This window comes from Embiotoca jacksoni, unplaced genomic scaffold, assembly GCF_022577435.1.
Source record: "Embiotoca jacksoni isolate LCO1_2020_lvr unplaced genomic scaffold, fEmbJac1.0.p SCAF_49, whole genome shotgun sequence".
In the NCBI taxonomy this organism is placed as follows: Eukaryota; Metazoa; Chordata; class Actinopteri; family Embiotocidae; genus Embiotoca; species Embiotoca jacksoni.
In genome coordinates this window covers 1,047,857-1,067,200 of record NW_027185402.1, presented here as the reverse complement: position 1 = coordinate 1,067,200, position 19,344 = coordinate 1,047,857, and the positions used below count along the sequence as shown (strand labels likewise).

The 19,344-nt window shown below is 45.1% G+C and overlaps 1 protein-coding gene across 1 annotated transcript in view; it reads right to left on the bottom strand.

Moving 5' to 3' along the window:
• Positions 1 to 19,344, bottom strand: part of ppargc1a (peroxisome proliferator-activated receptor gamma, coactivator 1 alpha) — a 258,307-nt gene that overhangs the window by 21,825 nt on the left and 217,138 nt on the right. The window contains 1 exon segment of the mRNA XM_069170255.1: positions 11,479 to 11,658. Within this exon segment, the coding sequence (XP_069026356.1) occupies positions 11,479 to 11,658 (180 nt within the window).

Sequence of the window (19,344 nt, the reverse complement as noted above, 5' to 3'; positions counted from 1 at the left end):
TTTCAGCAGACTAAACAGCACTGCTGTTATCTTCAATTGGGAGGCAGAACATGTGACAGACACTCTGGACGCGAGAAGATAAAATATCTCCCATTAAATGGGTCATCTGGTATTTAAAGTACTGTTTATTCTCACTGTCTCTTCCAGCTCATTCTTCCTGCAAGTAGAGGAAGAGCAACCAGCTCGCTCAGACAGAAAACACTCTTAATAAATGTGCCCCAAACTTGTGTGCTGGGGTTAAATCTGTGCCTTGACAATTTAATTGCTTTGCTTCATCTCAATCTTTATTCCCATTCGTCTGTGCTCCCTGCTCTGTCAGATTTCAAAAGTATTCCCTTGGATGAGGTTAAGCAACTACAGACCTTCTAATCATGGCACAATCAGAAATTGCGGGGATTTATACGTGTGTGTGTGTGTGTGGGGGGGGGGGGGGGTATCAAGTCATCACATCTCGACCGTGCCGAGAAAAAAAAAGCAGCCTTGGATTTGATAAACAAATAATGTCATTCTGTGTTATTACCCCCGGCCCCCAGATTTCAGAGGAAATAAATCAAAGTCAGCCTTGCCGTTAAGGCGTTAGTCAGGCCTGACACGTTGGCCGGTCACACAGGCACAACATATGGCGGCGGGGGGGGAGTGGGGGGGGGCGAACGAGAGGCGGGGAGGGTGAGGTACGGGCGCGACGCGAGCGGGGAGAGACAAATCACGGCAGCCGCCAGAGACGTCTGGTCATTTAGCATGAGCTTACTGAGATGGAGAGAGGGTGATTATGGCCTATACAGAGCGATGAAACCATACATAGCACTGTTAAGTTCCCCTGTGCGTCTGTGTCTGCGCGTGTCGGGCAACGGTGGCACAGTCTGATGGTGTTCCAAATCATAAAACTAAATGTTAAAACCTCCATTGTGGCCGGCGCTGCGAACGGCTCCCGACATGTAGCAGTGAACTGAAGGCCCTTGTCATTTTCCATGTGACTACAGAGTCAACAGAGCGTCTCGTTATTCTGAAACAATTTCCCAAGCAAACGATCCCGTGGACTCGATATCTACATGTTCTGGACACAGAAATGGCAGCACTGGGTGGCCCCTGAAGTCACACTCTGACTTCAGGGAATATTCTGGTTTATCATGATGGTATGATCTGTTGCTACACGCAGACAAGATCGTCCAGTCCAAGATTTTAGGCTTTTCCATCCTAATCGGATATACCACCACGAGTGCTCTGAATAATTCCTTCATCAAGCAGGAATTCACGATTTTGTGCCTGCGTGTGAACAAAACATGGCCGCTCTGTGAATGAAGAAGAAGCGCAGTTGCAGGAGCTGACTGTTTAGATGCCTGTCTCGGTTGTAGACGGCTCTGTGAGTTATAAATCAGTAAGGAAACGGTTTGTTCGTCCATCAATGAGGACCGGGATGTGTGTGAGTGTGTGTGTGTGCAGAGATGATGCATCTCCTGGGAGCCATTTGAGACAGTTACAGCACTATCAGATGAGCTGATGGGGGAAAGGGAGAGGAAAAGAGAAAGTGAAAAGAGGAGATAACTGTCCGTGTGTGTGTGTGTGTGTGTGAGAGAGAGAGAGACAGAGAGGGAGAGAGTGAGCCAAAGAGAGAAAGAGACCTGTTGTTACACTTCCTGACACAGGCCAAATCCGATTGAGACACCTACCCAAGGGATGTTAGCAGCGCTGTTCTTTCTCGTTCTCTGCAGAAAGAAATACTTTGACCGGTAACTCGGCTGCTCAAACTAACCATCTGAACTCTCTCGCATATTTGCCGAGATCAGCCGAGGCTACCTTTGGACCCGTCAGACCCTTTCTGTCGAACTTTTTCGGGGCCAGAAACCCCATAGTTTGTTGTGCGCCAACCCAAAAGATCTGCAAGCCTTGCTGGTCTGTCCAAACACCGCGTAAACCACCAGTGAAACATATCTCTCATATTAATGACAGATCTATTAAAAACAACTTAATAACTACTGCAGACAAAACACACCCGTGTCTACACGTCAGCTCACGCGCATTCTCACGCAGCTGTCCAAAGAGCTGACGGCGTTGCGATAGGTTTCGGTGTGTCCTGGTGGAGTCGTCCCCATCTCCAGTCCTGCCCCGAGCTGCTGTTGTTTTCCTACTCCAGCCGTCCAACAGATGGTCCAAGCAAACCGTTTGCTAACACCACCGAAATCACACACCATCATAATGATTGGACACTCGCTCTTTTGTTTTGGCAGCTACTTCCCCAATCGGCTTTGGCACGAGGAAACGCTGATTGCTGTGATTGCTCTGACTGTGCCTTGCTCTGACGGTCACAGCGGGAGGGGGAGGGAGAAAAAAAAAAACTCGAGATTTGGAGCCTCAAATAAGGAATATTCAGCGAGATGCGGAGATGGGATGAGGAATGGTGCTTCCCTCTGCTTTTTTTCTCCTAATGGCATGCAAATAGCTATTTGCTTAAGTCGGCAGCTCTGAATGTGCACTACTAAGCAAGGGGCCTTTGAACCTGCTGTTACACTGCTGATAATGTGTTGGAGGAACACAGGGAGGGGGACAGACTGAGCGCAGAGAGGGACAGGAAGAAAAAAAAAAAACAAGAGCACCGGGACTGTTTCCACTGTCCATCTTGCTGCCACATTTCCTGGCCGGAATGCGAGTCTGTCATCAGCAGTCAAGTGCAGCTATCCATACAACAATTACATACACAGGGAAGGCTGGTCACTTTGGCTCTGACATTTACATAGATTTGCGAGGGGAGCAGAGTGGACCCGAATCTCTCGTTTCTCGCACAGAGGACTCAATGTTATTGTCCGCCGCTGACACCACCTTTACACACTTACAACCGCACACGTACACACCTGCGCGTGCAGCTCCTGACCTTTCAGGCCCCGCCAAGCCCGTCGAGAGTTCGCGGCGTTTCATTTGTCATCGTAATGTCTTCCTCGGAACGATGCCAACGCGAGGAGAGCCGGGACAGAGTGGACAAGATATAGCGGTCTACGGTGCTTCAAACAATAGACACCCAGAGGTGTGTTTCTGTATCACTGTCCTATTGAGCACCTTTGCGTGCACGTGTTTGTGCAGATGACAGGGGAGCCAATATCACAAATTTATGGAAATTGAAATGGCAGAATCTTTTTTTTTTTTTTTTTTTTTTTGGGGGGGGGGGGGATGCAGTCAATTTGATTCTGCAGCAAAAAAGGTCACCCTATTTAATTTGCACTCAATGCCATACGTGGTGCGACAGGGAAACACCTGAAAGCAAACGATCTTATCGAGGCCTCACAGGCTTCACCACTTACCCGCTGCATAAAAGCTATTTGCTGATTACTAAATAAACGCATTATCTTTTACCTTGATTTCCGTGTGCGCGAGTGAGCGAGTGCCTTGTCGCTTCTGGACCCAGGTAGGAGGCTGCTACCACAGTGCGTGTGCCTCTTATCTGCGTCGTGACTTCGTACGCATGTCAGCCGAGCTTTTTTTTTTTCTCCCCCCCTTTGCACACTTTCAAGTGCCACATGTGTATGGGCTGCACGTGTGGTAGCTGCACAAGTCTTCGCATGCGGCGCGAGGAGTGACGACGTCGGGGTGCACCCATCTCCACAAGTAAAACACATCAAAGGAATTGGGCACATCAGTCGGTACAATCCCAACTCGTCTACGTGAGGCAGGAATACTTTGAGAAAGTCTGCGCCAGAAAGCTCTCTGAACAGTGAGCTGAATTTCATCTTAATCTGGGATCTAATTCTCTGTGGAATACTGATCACGTTGCCTTTTTTTTTTTTTTTTTTTTTATGGACAGGCTCGCCTTTGACAGCTCACATTCAGCTGAGCGTACTCGTCACACCTGCACGCACTACCAGACTGTGCAGTGTCTGCCAAATGCAGAGTGATCAATGGTCGTTGACCACTTGATGACAAACGTCCGACACTTGAAATCCCTTCCTGATCTGCCCATCAAGTTATTACAGAACAAAGCACCACAGCAATATGACGAGAGGTTTGGCTAGCCGGAGCACAGCCTGAAAACGGTGTTCTGGAAAGAGCTGATCAACAAGCAGACAATTTTAGAGCTGTTGACTTCCTGAGGTCAACAACGCTATCATGGCAGATACATGCAGCAGATTTATCCCAAATACACCACTTCACAGACTCACCATGCACATATTTTAGAATTCACCTGATAAAAAAAATAAAATAAAAAAAGCCTGCTGCTGGATGTGTTCATGCCAAATAATCAGGCTCACGTGTACACCATCATTTTACTTTAAGCACTTGCTGGAGTCTATGAGGGCCGGGTATAAACCACAGTCGATTTTAAGCCCTTACATCGCTATTCCCTTCAGACTGACTTATCCTCTAATCTTATTCTGTACTAAATTATATTTTCTTACGTGGAAGTTTTGTTTTTTTGTTTTTCCAAAAAGTCCAGTAAAAGCAATGTTTTCTCTCCACAGCGACAAAATGTCTGTAAAAGCTTCTGCTTTTCACTTTCGACTCAGGAGCTCCTGATTGGGCAGCAAGTGAGTCATCCAAGCATCAAGTCACTCATGCATCAGCAGAGCCTCAGAGAGCCTCTTGAACTATTTGAGGCCTGTGCAGACTTAAATGCTTCAGCGAGGGTGGGGTGGGGGTGAAATAAGCTGGAGCTACACTACGAGCATGCAGCACACATCATAAAGCTTAGTGTGAATAGGCAGAGGTTTTTTTTTGCGTTGACGACAAAGCTTTTAAAGGCCGACTCTCAACCAGGTAAAACTAGTTACTAGTGTGCAGTACAAGGTGCTGACCTAAATTATGAAAACATCAGAACATTAAAAATAGAAACAGATGATGATCAAAGATGCTTTAGTTTTCTATAGTTGTGACACTATTTAACGGCTCATGTCTCACTGTCTGAGCAGAAACCTCACCATCCTGCTATAGGTCGCTCATGAAATTAAATATATATATACCTCCAATCACTACAGGTGCTGTGTCTCTATGAAATTTCAAAAGCGTCATCATCAAATTCATTTGGGGACGACTGGCAGAGAGAATCGGGTACTGTGGCAAACCTGTACTGGAAATAATCACAGCAGTTCATTAAATGCTGGGCAGGCTTTGATACAATTCAAAGATGGGCACAGATTGCACTTCTCTCCCACTAGAATATAAAAACATATTCAAAGACACCTCGCTCATCCCCCTGTTAAAGATCAAGGAGCTCCGTCTCTTACAATGTCAGAGGTTGTAAATGTTTTCAGGGGTCGTTTATTTGATTATTTTCTCTCTTTTTTTGGCGTCTTTCTATTTTTGGAGGTTCGGCCAGGTAGTGTGAAGTATATAGTGACGAAGTTTAGGCCTGGTCTCGATCCACACTGTGAGCCAGGAACAAAAACTGCAACACTTCTGGAAGTCTGAGAAGCTCCCAACATTTGATATGTGGCTGAAAGAATTCATAAATGTCTTACATCAAGAGAAAATCAGATTCACTGTGTCAGACAGAGAGGGGCTCTTTCAGCAAATCTGGCAACCCGTCATTGGTCTGATTGAAAAATTAAAGTGAATGATTAATGATCTAACAGGTTAACTGTCATATGTCAAGACCTTGTAACTTACAGTATGTGATACATACTTCTGTGTTCCCTTCAATATTTTTGTATTTTTTTTCCATCGTTGTTTGTATTTCCTAAGCGTTTCATATTTGTGTTTTTTTCTGATGTATTTCTGTACCACTTATTAAAATCAATAAACAGCTGTTAAAAAAAAAAGACGAAGATGCACTCCGAGACATTTTATCCAAAGAGAAGCATCGTGACTCGCTTGGATTAAAAAAAAAAAAAAAAAAAAAAAAAAAAAAAGTCTCAACTTGGCATGCAGCTTCACCCATCACTGATGCAGGGTGTGGTCAATGACTTCAAAAGGACTTAATTTGTCGATTGACAAGTAAACCGAGTTCACTGGAAGCCGTGTCACGAACTCACAGAGCCTCAGAGAATGATGGCGAACCAGCAGAGCAGAAGCACCGGCCAAGGCTGCAGCCACTGCTGGGTAACACTAGCATGGAAAATACACACACACACACACACACACACACACACACACACACACACACACACACCTGGGATCGATCGGCCTTTGCTGGACAGTGGAAGCAGCCTTTCGTCCAAGACTGACAGCGTTTCACCATGAATCACTGCACGCGCTGACTGAAGGCTTCTCTCCATCCTGTACACCCCCCACCCCCTCCAACCCCACCCCACCCCCCAACCCCACCCCATCTGTCTAGGTTTCCCCTTCCTGGTCTGTTATTACAACTGTTTTTTGTTTTTTTTCACGGCCGACTATTGCTTTCACTCTTTTCCTTTTGTGCACGTTACTCTTTGATCAGCTCATTTCATCTCGACGCTCACACCAGCCTGCACTTCCTGCTTCCTTTCATTGTGTTAAGGGGAAGAATATAAAAGCATTCTAGGAATCCTCTGTTTATACCTTGCTCGCACTGCAAAGTGAACACTATTAAATAATGCAGGGAAGGGTTGGTCTTATCGTGTTGGCATCGTTGCAACATGTTGCTGTGTGGGTGAGAGTATGAGTTGGAGGTGGGTGGGTGGGTGGGTGGGTGTGGGGATTATTGGCTTAGTGTTTTGGCCAGGTTAAAGTGAAACAGCCCTGAAAGGCTCTTAGTGGAGATTACCCCAGGTACTAAAAATAGCTATTTCCACCCAATACACACACGAGGACACACAAAAACAGAAAGCGATGAAAGTGTTGTGTCTAGCCAGAGAAGACTACTATCTGATCTTTGTATGGAGTGTCTCAATTACAAAGACACACGCTCGCGTGCACACGTACACACCGGCGGCTCCGGTGTGATGACAGAGATGTGGTATCCACTGGGGGCGTGGGATCAGCTGGGGCAGGGACACCAAACCATGCCTCAATCAACAGCAGTGGTCCACTGGGAACATGTGCTGAGTGTGTGTGTGTGTGTGTGTGTGTGTGTGTGTGTGTGTGTGTGTGTGTGTGTGTGTGTGTGTGTGTGTGTGTGTGAGAGAGAGAGGCAGCCAAGCAGCCACCACCACACCAAAAGATGTTCCCTTGCTCTTTTTCCAAACATTCCCTGAGGGGACATTTGGTTTTTTTTGGGCCACGTCCACCCCTCTGCTTACTATCCTTTCCTAACCCCTCCCCCCCACCCCTCCCTCCCTCGCTCTCTTCCAGCTTCTCTTTCCAGAAGCGACTGTTGGTGGCCAGAATATATTTGTTTAGCCACTGCTGCTCCAACTTCCCATCAGCCAGGAACAAATGCAATGCCTTGGGAGGGAGAGGAGCGAGACGGAGGCAGGGGAAGGGGGCCCGCAGTGTTGCGGGGCAGCGGGTTGAGAGCTCTTGTTGTGGAGTGGATCTGACAGACGCTCCAAGATGACACGGGCTTTGGACAGCCTATGTCTGCATCTCTCTGCTACACATCTGCGCATATCCGTCTGCGCTCCCCTCTCATTTGTGTGTCTTGAAACAGCACAGCCGCGGGTTTGCCTTCAGTTCGACAGTGATGGAGGATTTCTTCTATGGGCACAGTGCAAACAATGTATCAGCACAGTGAAACTGAGGGGAACTCGAGATGAGGAAAGTATGGTGTATTCTAATAAGACTCACTTGAGGAAATCATATTATACAGTGGAATATGATAATTCATACACCCTTTGCTGGAGCAGTGAACTGGTGCGGGTGGTGTACTCTCAAATGTCAGCATAAATTTGCAAAATAAACGCAACCGGCATTCAGCAGGGAGCAGGAACAGGGACAATAAGGGTCTCTGCTGTGTGTGTGTGTGTGTGTGTGTGTGTGTGTGTGTGTGTGTGTGTGTGTGTGTGTGTGTGTGTGCGTGTGGGGGCGTGACAATCCGTCTCAGAGGCTCCATGACTTCGTGCTCTCTCCTGTTTCAGCTCGCAGGAGCGCCTATCGCCAACAAGTGTGCGAGCTAATCTATTCTTACACGTGTTTGCAGGAGAGGCAGGGGCTGCTCGAGGGAACAAAAAAAACAAAAAAAAAACATTTCATCACAGCATGTTTTATCAAAGCCCGCTACAGATGACCCAATCAATCTAATCTGCCTTTACTTAAGAATAAGCGCCTGAGCATCTGTCCAATAAGGCGCAGAACAAGCACGACAAGGCGGCGTAATGCCTGTTGGAAGGCCTGACGCCATCACACGCCACATCCTGTCGGAGTGATGGAAAAGAGTTCTCACTATTGAGTCGGCCCACATGTGTGCGCTCACAGCATGTCTCTATACAATATCACAGTAATGCTTTAAGCCTCGGCATCTTATTTTACTACCTACTAAGCCCACAGCCTTTTACTTCCAATCCGTGGGCTTTGGTTCGGGCTGGCACAAGACCAAGCGTCTCCTGGTCTATATGTCGGTCTCTTTCACGACCCATCTGTCCCCATGCGTCTTTGTCCGTCTTATCATTCGCCGGCATTTTCTGCCTGCGCGCCTCCCTTTTGTTTCACTTTTCTCTCTCTGCCCTTGTCCCCTTTGTCCCTCCTGTCCATCTATTATCAGCGCATCTCACAACAGGACAGGTATAGAATGTCAAAAAGGTAAACTCACTGCCAATTTTCTTTCACAGTCCCACGGACTGACACACAGCCTACAGCAGCTGTAAATGCCTTCATCTGTATACGTGCGATGTGGCCACCGGGACGTCCACATCGGAATCTGCATGAGCCCCGACCAGCGAGACACGTTTCCATCAATCAAACGGTCGAAGCTCGACGTGGAACCTGAGCGCAGACTTGTGGTTGAAAAGACATTGGGTCACACTTCTCTGCTGTTATCTTTGGCAGTACATTGGGAACTTATTGGGAGTAACTACCCCTCAACAACTGCAGCCCGAAATAGAACTTGGACTTTCACGGTCGGCCCGTTTTGAAGAGGTGTCAAACACGCTGCGCCAGGAGCGAAAGCTGTTATGTGTGCGTGCGCGCGTGTGTGTGTGTGTGTGTGTGTGTGTGTGTGTGTGTGTGTGTGTGTGTGTGTGTGTGTGTTACAGGAGGGGGTGTGTGTTGTGGTGTGGTGTGGTGTATCATTCTTCACATTTTGTGTCAGGCACAGTTGGGACAGTAATAGGGAAAGGAGCAAAAGGCCAGCCCGGGGACAGCTTGTGCTCAAAGACCGTATGCTGCTTATGGAACAGAACACACACGTACTGTACACAGAAACAAACATAGACTAATAAGCACCTGTACACACACTTGCACTGTTCACACGGGATGTAAACAATCTCCATTGTCCCCTTAAAGATCAAATAAGACTTTCTCTGTTGTGACAGCAGTATTTCCAGCCCCAGCTGCTCTGTATAATCACGTCAAACAGTTTACTCATTTGCTACTGTGTCACTTGGAAGTGCAACCTGCATAAAGGCCCCCAGTTCAAGAGAAACAGGAGTTTGTTTGTCTTTCTGTCAAAGCTGGAAATCATTTCAACGGTTGACGTAACTCATGCACGCAGGTTCAAACTTCCAGGCAGCGAGTAGTTTGATAGGGATTTAAAAGACCAACATCAGAGTGACAGCTGCACCCAGCTGGTACACATGTGACTCAAGACAGGCCATAATAATCTGCTACCTGATTTGACTTAAAACACACTGGTCTGTTGAGGGGAATGGAGAGGCAAGAGAGGAAGCAAAAATGCAAGAAAAAAAAAAAAATACACGGGCTGGCTTTAAGTCTGGACAGTTATTAACACTTTCTCTAAACTTCAACTTTTGATTGGATGCCTCTCCGTTCTGTGTGGAGGCCAATCGGGAGGGAGCAGGAAGTACAGCTGCAGCCCTAGCCTTCTGATCCTTGCCGAGCAGCAAACTTTCCTCTGTCAGATTAAGTAGGATTAGCCGGGTCCTGCCGTATGATGAACTGAGAACTTCATATGGTGACTAGAAACTTTCCAAAGATGGAAAAAAAAAAAAAAAAAAAAAACACTTGTCAGGGAAATGTGTTACTTGCTTTGACACCCCACTTTCCACTGCTTAATTAGAAGCCTTTATCCTCAGCATAATACAATAGCTGCTGGCTTGTTGAGTGTGTGAAAACATCGCCTGCTTTTTGTAATGTACAGTATCCGTGTGGAGGCAAACACGTGTTGCGGCGTACCATGTATACATGGTAGGCACAAAAATACCAGCTCTGTCACACACAGCTTCTTGCTCAGAGCTAGTTCCCTCATCAAGGTCCTCAGTGGGTGCTAACTTCCATTGTGTTTTAAAATGACACACACACACACACACACACACACACACACACACACACACACACACACACACACACACAAGCACATGCATACACTCTCATTGGTATTTTTATCCATCCCCAGAGCCACTCGGTGGCTGCAAGCCATATCACTCTCAGACGACAGAGGAGCCACGGTCACACCAGCTAGTACTTAAGGCCCCCCTTCTTGTGTGTGTGTGTGTGTGTGTGTGTGTGTGTGTGTGTGTGTGTGTGTGTGTGTGTGTGTGTGTGTGTGTGTGTGTTGGGGTGGTCCACAGACGTAGAATGTGTGGTGATATAAAGAGACTGAAAAAGGTGGTGGTAGGGAGGAGGTCAAACGTGGAAAGAATTTAGTCTTATCAAATGTTGCCTGCAAGACCACTGAGGACATACACACACACACACACACACACACACACACACACACACACACACACACGCAACAGAAATCCTGGAAATGTGACTACATGACAGGGCCATAGGCACACACACATGCACTAGCTTCTCAGACAGGGTTTTTCCTCCTGAGGCGAGGCTAAAGCATCCAATCTCAGTCTTTCTTGTCTATCTCTGGCACTGATAAAGGCTTATAATGAACTGGGGACTGGAACTCAGTCCCAAGACCGATGGCTTTATGGCCCCGGCCAGATCATCACCCTCTATGGACTTCGTTTGTCACCGGGTGGGAAAAGAAAGAGAGAGTCAGAGTGAAAGAAAAGAGAAGGTGGGCAAAGATTAAAGTTTTACACTCCAACCTTTGAGAAGCGTTTTGTAATACGGCTACCATGTCCAAAGTTTACGACGTTCTTTCAGATGTGTGCCGCATTACTGACGCCAGGCTGAAATAAACGCTTAAAGTTTTGATAAGGCAGCCGATCGTCGCCACCAGGATCCAAACAAGGGGACAAAGGTCCTCCTGGGCTTATCGGTCTTCATGTTATCTCCTCTTTTGTACTTCGGAGCAACGTAAAGCATGTTTGTAAACTGGGAATGGTTGTACATTTTGTTCGGCTCGCATTTAAGAATGCGATAGGGTGCTGCGTTTGGTGGTACGCGGTTTTTTTTTTCCAGCTCACTCCTGACCCCTCGGATAGCATGTCATGAAATCAGTGTGGATGCATGTATGACCCATCGCACCATTATGCACAGAAGCAGCAAGACAAATATTAATGGAAGTAATTAATGATTTGATTTAAAAAAAAAAAAAAAAATACTCTAAGATTTACTTACCTCAAAAAGATTGGATGCTTCGTTCCCATACTGAGTGGAAATGATCTCTGATTGGTCACTGTACCACTTGAGGCCGCCAAGGAAGCTATCTGCGTCTAAGTCACTGACATCCAGCTCTGAGAGGTCAAGTTCCGGGAGGTCTGGGCAAAGGGGCTGGTCTTCACCAACCAAGGCAGCACACTGGAGAAACAGTAAAGCAACAAGGACGGTCAGACACAAATCACATCTCTTTCATATGCAAATCAGACAGTGCATTTTCTTAGCCAAGCTGGAAAACAATGGGGGAAGACCAGAAATCTGGACAGGAGACACAAGTCGATCATAAACCTGCAGCTGAGTCCAGGAAATTTGGACTTTTGTACAACATGTAAAAAGTTAAGCCGAAGCTTCTCATCTCAAAGACAAATTAAGTTAAATTCCCTCATTTGATCATTTTGAGTTTTCTTATAGTTACTCTGTTGATTATCAAAAGAACAGCTTTTTGACAGGCTGCAGGTCAGCTTGTTTTACACAACAGGCATTCAAACCTGCAACCTGTTTCCACTTAGCTTCTGTTCAACCTCCGGTACACTGTGTACACTACGACTGGTGCTGGCCACCCTGCGAGTAAATGCTGCCTGTTGACATTTTGTTATTCACCAGCCACTTTTATGTAATCTAGCCAATGTGTTCTGCATGTAGCAGCTGTTCCTGCTTCCTCCACACACAAATCATCAGCTCTCTTCTGGCTGCAAAGTGAGGGCTGTGGAAAGGAGCTGAAAAGGTGCCTGAACAGATGAGGAAGAGGAGGCAACAAGTTTACATAGCTCAGCTAATTTCACAAATATTTAACATAATGTGGAAGCCCTATTTCTTGATGCTGCACGAGCAACATTAGGGATAAAATTAAAAAAAATAAAACATTTGTGTGCAAGCCCACAGGCAGGAAACTGAGATGAGCCAAAGTCTTTGCTCCTTGCAAGGTGAGCAAACTTTGAGCTCTGTAGTCAGTGGTCATTAAAAGGCAAAAACACCCCCGAGTCGAGGCGTGTTTACACTCTGTGACTGCAAGTTGAAATCCAAAACGGCTTTTTGGCTGCTGTTTAATAGGCGACACGCTCCTAATTTAGTTGACAACACGTCAGCCTACGTAAGAACGCTGCGGGGTGGCCTTAAGAAAGATATAAGATGGATATCCTCGGGCAAAGCCGGGAGGTATTTGGCCCGCAGACTGTGAGGAGGGGTGGGAGTCGGGTTCGGCTCAGGGCACAGCTGAGAGACGGATGCTGTGCCAAGTAGGAAAAACCGCCCAGACACCAGTGTCACAGTTCATCTGTCCTCGGAATCGCACCAACACGAATACACGGTGACTTAGACCGTGATGAGACAAATCCGTTATGTTGCAACCGCAACAGCGGAGGGGACAGATTCACTGCGTCTTCCCCCTGAGATGATCCAGTCAGACAAGGCACGGCTGGAAAAACGGTAACAAAGCTGTTTGGATATTCAGAGGCTGGACGTCCTGTGCTCAATTATCGTATGGACTTCTCAGTGAACTAATGAAATAACGCCGCCAGACAGACAATCAGGGTGCACCACAGCGCTCCGGTGATTTACGCACGCATCGCACATAAAAGCACCTGCGAGGAAGATTATTAGGGGGAAGAACTGTGGTCCTGAATGACAGTTCTCTTAGGCTATTTAAAGAGCAAGGTATTCATGCGTAACTATGCAGACATTTTCGTAGAAATGATCGAGAAACGAGCCTCAAGAATACGCGTACACTGGCTTGGCACCAGAAAACTAAACGCTATCGCAGTCCAAAACGGACTCCTGAAACCTACCTGGATTAAAGTGCAAAGGAGGGCGTCTGCGTGAAAAACAATCTCAACATCGGTCGGAAATGACGGACCCCTTACTTTTTATCAAATAAAAGCGGGGTTCTTTCTCATCATCTCATCACGCAGCCCTCATAATCACAAATGAGCAGCCAGACTGCAGTCATATCATGTAGTTACTGTGAAAACCTCCGAAGCATCACTGAGCTCATGAATGCAGACAAGTAGCTATGTATAACCAGAAAAAAAAAAACGTCCTGAACAAGCTGGATGGACTCGGCAAATTAGGAAAAAGGGGACGAATAGTATCCGTTTGATGTGCGTTGTTACCTGCATGCGCTTTAACCAGGTAAGCTCGGTTAAAAGACGACAGGAGCGAACGTGAGCCAATTACTTGGATGAAGAAATGTTACAAGAAATACTCAGAGGGTGAAATGAAATTCGAACAAACACAAAACCATCGGCTCTGGCTGGATGCGATGTTGCTCTCCAGCCAGGGCAACGCTCCCTCGGCCGAGATGTTGGCACACAGACGTGGCCGGTACCGTTAATAATATGATGCTCCTGCGCAATGCCAGATAGCGGTGCCTCAGTGTGGGCAACCTTTGCTCTTGCCTTTGAAAATAACATGCGCTATCCCGAAACAGCACATCAAAGGGATTATTATCGTCAGTGGATTTCATGCGTCAGCGAAATACCTGACTTTGAGACATTTCAGTCATTTCGGAATGAAAGCCTTCTCGGCACCGGAGCGCGTACAGTCCGCGGTTGGAAAGATATCCGTCAGCTTGCAAGCATTCGCTCCGACTGAACAGAGATCCTATGAGGAAAGCAATGGTCCTGAGCCCGTGCACGCATTACAACAACTACATCTTTAACTGAGGTGAAAAGGGAGATTCCGCACATTCCCTCCACTTGTCATATATTCCCGTGTTGTATATCCCCTCGCATCCTCAACTGTGTCCAGACGCGCACTACACCGGCGTGCCACGGACAGCGCCGGCAGAGGAGGAGAGAGCGTAGACTTATGTGGAGATCACTGTCTCGGGCAGTCAGTGTTGTCCATCGTTCCAGGGAAAAAAGAAAAGTCCAGAGGGCTAGAGAGATGAAAGAAGTCGGATTTTTTTTTTTAAGATGCGCTCACCTCTAATTCTCTCCACACCGAGTCCTGGTTACACCTGTCCCACGCCATCCAGCCACTGAATGACGGTCCGAAAAAGAAAAAAAAAAAAAAAAAAGAAAAAAAAAAAAAAAGAAAAAAGAAAGAAATCAAGTAAAAAAGAAATCCACACACGCTTCCCACTCGCTCTCACACAGGCAACTGCTGCCCCTCGCCGAGAATGAACCGAGGGCACCTGTCTTACAACTGCTTTCCATCACATGACAAAGCTATTAAAAGTAGGCAGGGGAGTGACTCCGCGTCCACACTACTCGCCAGTGACGCGCAGAGAGCAGGCGGGGTCTGGCTGCGCACATAGTAAAATCCTTTCCATGCACTGCAAAAAATGTCCACCTTAAAAAACATATTATGATGTATCCATGTATGCATGATGTATATTCGAAAAATAAGAAGCATGTTCTGCCTATAGGCTGAGACAGCCCTATCTGAAAATTAAATAAACCAAGTACACGTATCCAATAATGAATTCCATTTACTTGTTTAAAATATTGGAGAAAAAAAATTCTGAAAGATTTTCGATTTGACTTAGAACACACGCTCGTGATCTCAGCTTCATTGCAGACGTCAAACGGTTTCCTTCTTATATTACTTAAAATGGGTATTATAATTCTTAATCATTAAAATTAAAAAAAAAAATTAAAAAAAAGGAGTCCCCTGATCTTTACTGGACTAAAAAGTGACACAAAGACTTAACAAAACCGTTTTTGTAAAAATGTCACGCACCTATTTGAATATACGGAGCCATTCTTATGTAAAAACCTCACAATCAAAGAAAACGTGTTTTTATAGATGGGCAACAATTTACTAACAAACATAGTGTGATTTGCATATACAAAACATAATTAACAAACTAATGCCTTTTAAACAAATACACACGTAACTATGAAAAATACAGCCCATATTTCAAATACATCCTCCTTCAGAGACAAATACATGTTTTACAAGTAGTATATATATATATAAAAAAAGAAAAACATCCTACAAAGACAAAAAAAAAAATTGACTTTTGGCATAATTTTTCTGCTGTCAGTGTAAAGATTATTTTACAGACGTCCTGAGTAATTTGACCTCCACAACAGCAGGAGGTGCTGTGAGTCAATTTTGATGTGCCAGAATTCTGCCTGCCTGGCACCGTGCGCCCGTTGCCGCACTGTGCACAGCTTAAATGGAAAATAGCAGACTGTCAAGATAAATTGGCCCAAATCTGTCTTATACCATTTCACTCATGCATTTCTCGAAGTAAAGCTATCACTGATTTTTCATTCTCTTCCGTCGGACCAGGTGCGTGTTTGATGTTTTAACTTCAAATTGACATGAAAAATCATCCGAAATATGCACCAATTATCAGATTTGAATGACGGCGTCAGCAGAGTAACTTACAAGTGGGGCTGTTTTCTTCTGTGTAGCTGATTTAGCGAACGATATTTATTTATTTTGTCAGAACAACAGCTCATTAAAATTGACTCATAACACCACCTGCTGGTGTGGAGGGCAAATTACTTAATTATATTTGTGAGGAAAAACTTCCATAAATTGCTGGCGGAAAGATTGTGCTAAAAGTTACATTATTTTTTTTTTTTTGGTTTGTTAGTTTGTTTTTGTAAAACATTATTTCTACTCATACGAAATGCTATAATTGTTTCAAAAGCAAAACGTATTCGACCTACATTGTACATTTGCTTGGTTGGTGCATCTTGTATTTGCAAAATAAGAACAAAAACATCAGTTCAATATTTGCAAACAACACTGTGTTTGTTGGTAAATTGTATGGTATTTGTTCAACATGTTTTGTTTGCTTTGGCATAAAATTAGCTCCATAACGTTCTCTGAAAGAACTTGCAGCAACAGTAGGGTACTTCATGTTCGAACGCACAAACATGTTGTTGAAAATAAGAGTTAGATGATGTCTAGCAATGTTAACTAAAGCAAATTAAAGCACCTCTCTGGCAGAAAGGCATCAATGCAATCTACCACGTTACCTGTGTAAATACACGTTTGTCCATTGAGAGAATATATTATCATTTCTGTTTAATTACATTTTCATTCATTTAGAGTACAAGTACTTTCATTGTTTGAGCCAATCCTGTTTTACCTGCGGTCGTGACTGTGAACTGAATTGCCTGTGTTTGGCGTGTAGAATATCAAAAGGAGGTAATTCAGTCCTCTGGAAAGTATTTATTTGTCCATTCAGAGGCATTAAAAAGGACAGGTGGCAGTATCAGCCATGTATACAGTGTCAACAGGATGTGTATAGGCAACACTCCCTCACTAAAATAAAAACAGAAGCTTTGTGGACATTTCAAACAGTGTTTTTTTTTTTTCTGTTCGGGAGACTGGCAGGCACCCTGCAGGAGGAATTCTCTTTCAGCACTAAACGTTATTGTCTCCCTCTGATCATTTAACAGATACCGTCGCTCTGTATGTAAATCATCATGAGTTATTGTCATGGAGGGATTTTCTTTGCGGGTTTAATAAATTATGCTGTTAGAAAACTACACCGCTGCATTAGAGTTACAACAACCTGTTAAAATGGTGACAGTTATTTTTCTGTTTGGACATTATATTCAGGAAAGGACTTCTGACAAAACATTTCCGTCACTCCACGGAATATGCTAACCCCAATCCAATTTTTAGTCTTGTAAGCCTATTAAGTCCACCTGAGCATGCAAGGAGCAATTGTCTCCCTAAATTAGTGAACCACATAAGTCTCATTCAACCACAAAATTGCACAGAAACACATAAAAAAGGTTCTGGGACTGGAAATGTGAATTGTACAGATTGCGCGCGAGCAAAGCCAGTAGATGTCCCAGTGTGTGCAGTAAGAGATTAATGCCAGCGTGTGTGTTATGTTTATGGGCATCTGAGGGCATTTGTACCACTAAACCTATACATCTGCCTCGCCACGCGTGCCCAGAGATGCCACCCAGCAGCCAAGGCAAAACCCGATCGGAGCAGGTGGCGTGTGCAGTGACCTCACATAGCCCAGATGGACCAGCACCGCGCAGACAGTAAAATAGGGGCAACATGGGAGTGACATGGAGCTCGAAGGTAGGTGGGTTAGTGACTGTGATAAAACACCCAACGACAGGGATTTAAGTCCTTCTGTGATGAACAAAAAAAACCAACAAAAAAAGTCTGCTTCAAGTGAACTTTCTGTGTTTACACGGTGTGTACTGGTTGCCGGTAGAGGAGCTACTGGTCAGATAGAGACTTCACAAATTTGAATAATAGCGCCAGAATGAAGAGACACTTAGCAAAAAAAAAAAAAAAAAGGGGGAAAAAAAAAAAAATCTTAGCAGGAGATACGCACTGGTAAATGATATTTCTCCCTCTCCTGAAGCAGCATGTGAGTCACAGTCAAAAGGCTTATCTGATTGTACTCTTCATGCCAATTAAGACAACAGAAGCTAAATATAGATATAATGTTTTGATTTCCTTTCTTGAATGGCCCCTTGATTCTCTTTTTTTTTTTTTTTTTTTTTCCTGCAAACACTTTCTTGCTGGAGGCTGAATATTTATGTATGCAGTGGCAGAGATTTGTAGATACAGGAATCATTTCAAAAGGGAAAGAAAAAAAAAAAAAGCGGGTGGGGAGGGGGGGGGGGGGGGAGGGGTTTCTACAGCCCTACTGAAGTACAGGTAATCTTTGAAATGCCGCAGCTTTTGTTTCAGTTGCGTAGAGCTGATAATGAATGGGTAAGTATAGCGGAGACTGTCACGGAATGAAAAACCAGGTAATGAGAAGTGTTGCCCGCATCAGAGGAGAGAGACCCAGCTAGACGCGACCGACATCGCCGTTCAGTCAGTTCTGGTCTCGGAGATGCCCCGAGGTCCCGCTTTCGCACCACCCTCGCATTTAGCCGCGCTTACAGGTATCGCCTCTCGAGGGGCACTGAATCTACAGGATGGAGTGTGAGACGTCGTTCGCACCCATTTGATTCATAGCGTGTCGTCACATGATGGGACCCAACTTTCCGAGCCCGCTCCGAGGCCTCGGAGACTGAAGACTGCAGAGGGCAAACCTTGCAAACACACTTCAAAGGGACTCATTAAGGAAAAAAAAAAAAAAAAAAAAAATCAAATCAAAAGTGACTGTTGGGTAAATTGCGAAGCGGCTCCTAAACCCAAAAATAAATATGACAACTCTTAAGCGAAGCGCAAACCAGGCTTCACATGCAGACAAACTAAAGGGCCTTACAAGGGTCTCGATAATTAAACCATTTCTCTAAAGAGAGAGTTGACAAGTGAAGTGCTTAAAGCCAAAACGGGGCTAATCCACAGATAATTATCTTTGTTTGAATATTCAACGTGGCCTGGCTCATGCTACAGATCCCCCCTCCCCCCCCCCCCCGGTCTCCTCCCCCCCAATTTGCATTTATGGTCTTAGATTGAATCTGATAATAAAACGTTCTATTAAAGAGCAGAATTTGTATTGTTCCTTCAGTGGATAATATGGTTACAAGTGGAATTTTGTCTTTTTTAAACTGTGTCTATTTTGACAGTGCATCTATACTTAAGTGGATGTGTCTTGTTTTGCCTTTTCCATAAATTGTGTCACCGGCCCTCTGAGAGCGCGCTGCTGCTGCTGCGCACTGTGTGGGGGGATGATTCATATCACTTTGTTGCCTGTCATCGCTCCCAACAGAATCCATCCTAGCATCTGGCCATTTTAATACATGGTGGCTGGATTCATAGGAATTAATTGAGGGCAGAGGTAAAACAGAGTGCCGCATCTATTCATGTATCGTTCAGGACTATAATAAGACAGCTTATGTTTCCTTCTCCGAGTTGTCATTTTGATGGGCTCTCAGATCTTCGGTGCACGGCTCATTGTTCCACTTGATAAGTCGTATTGTTTTCTCCTCATTA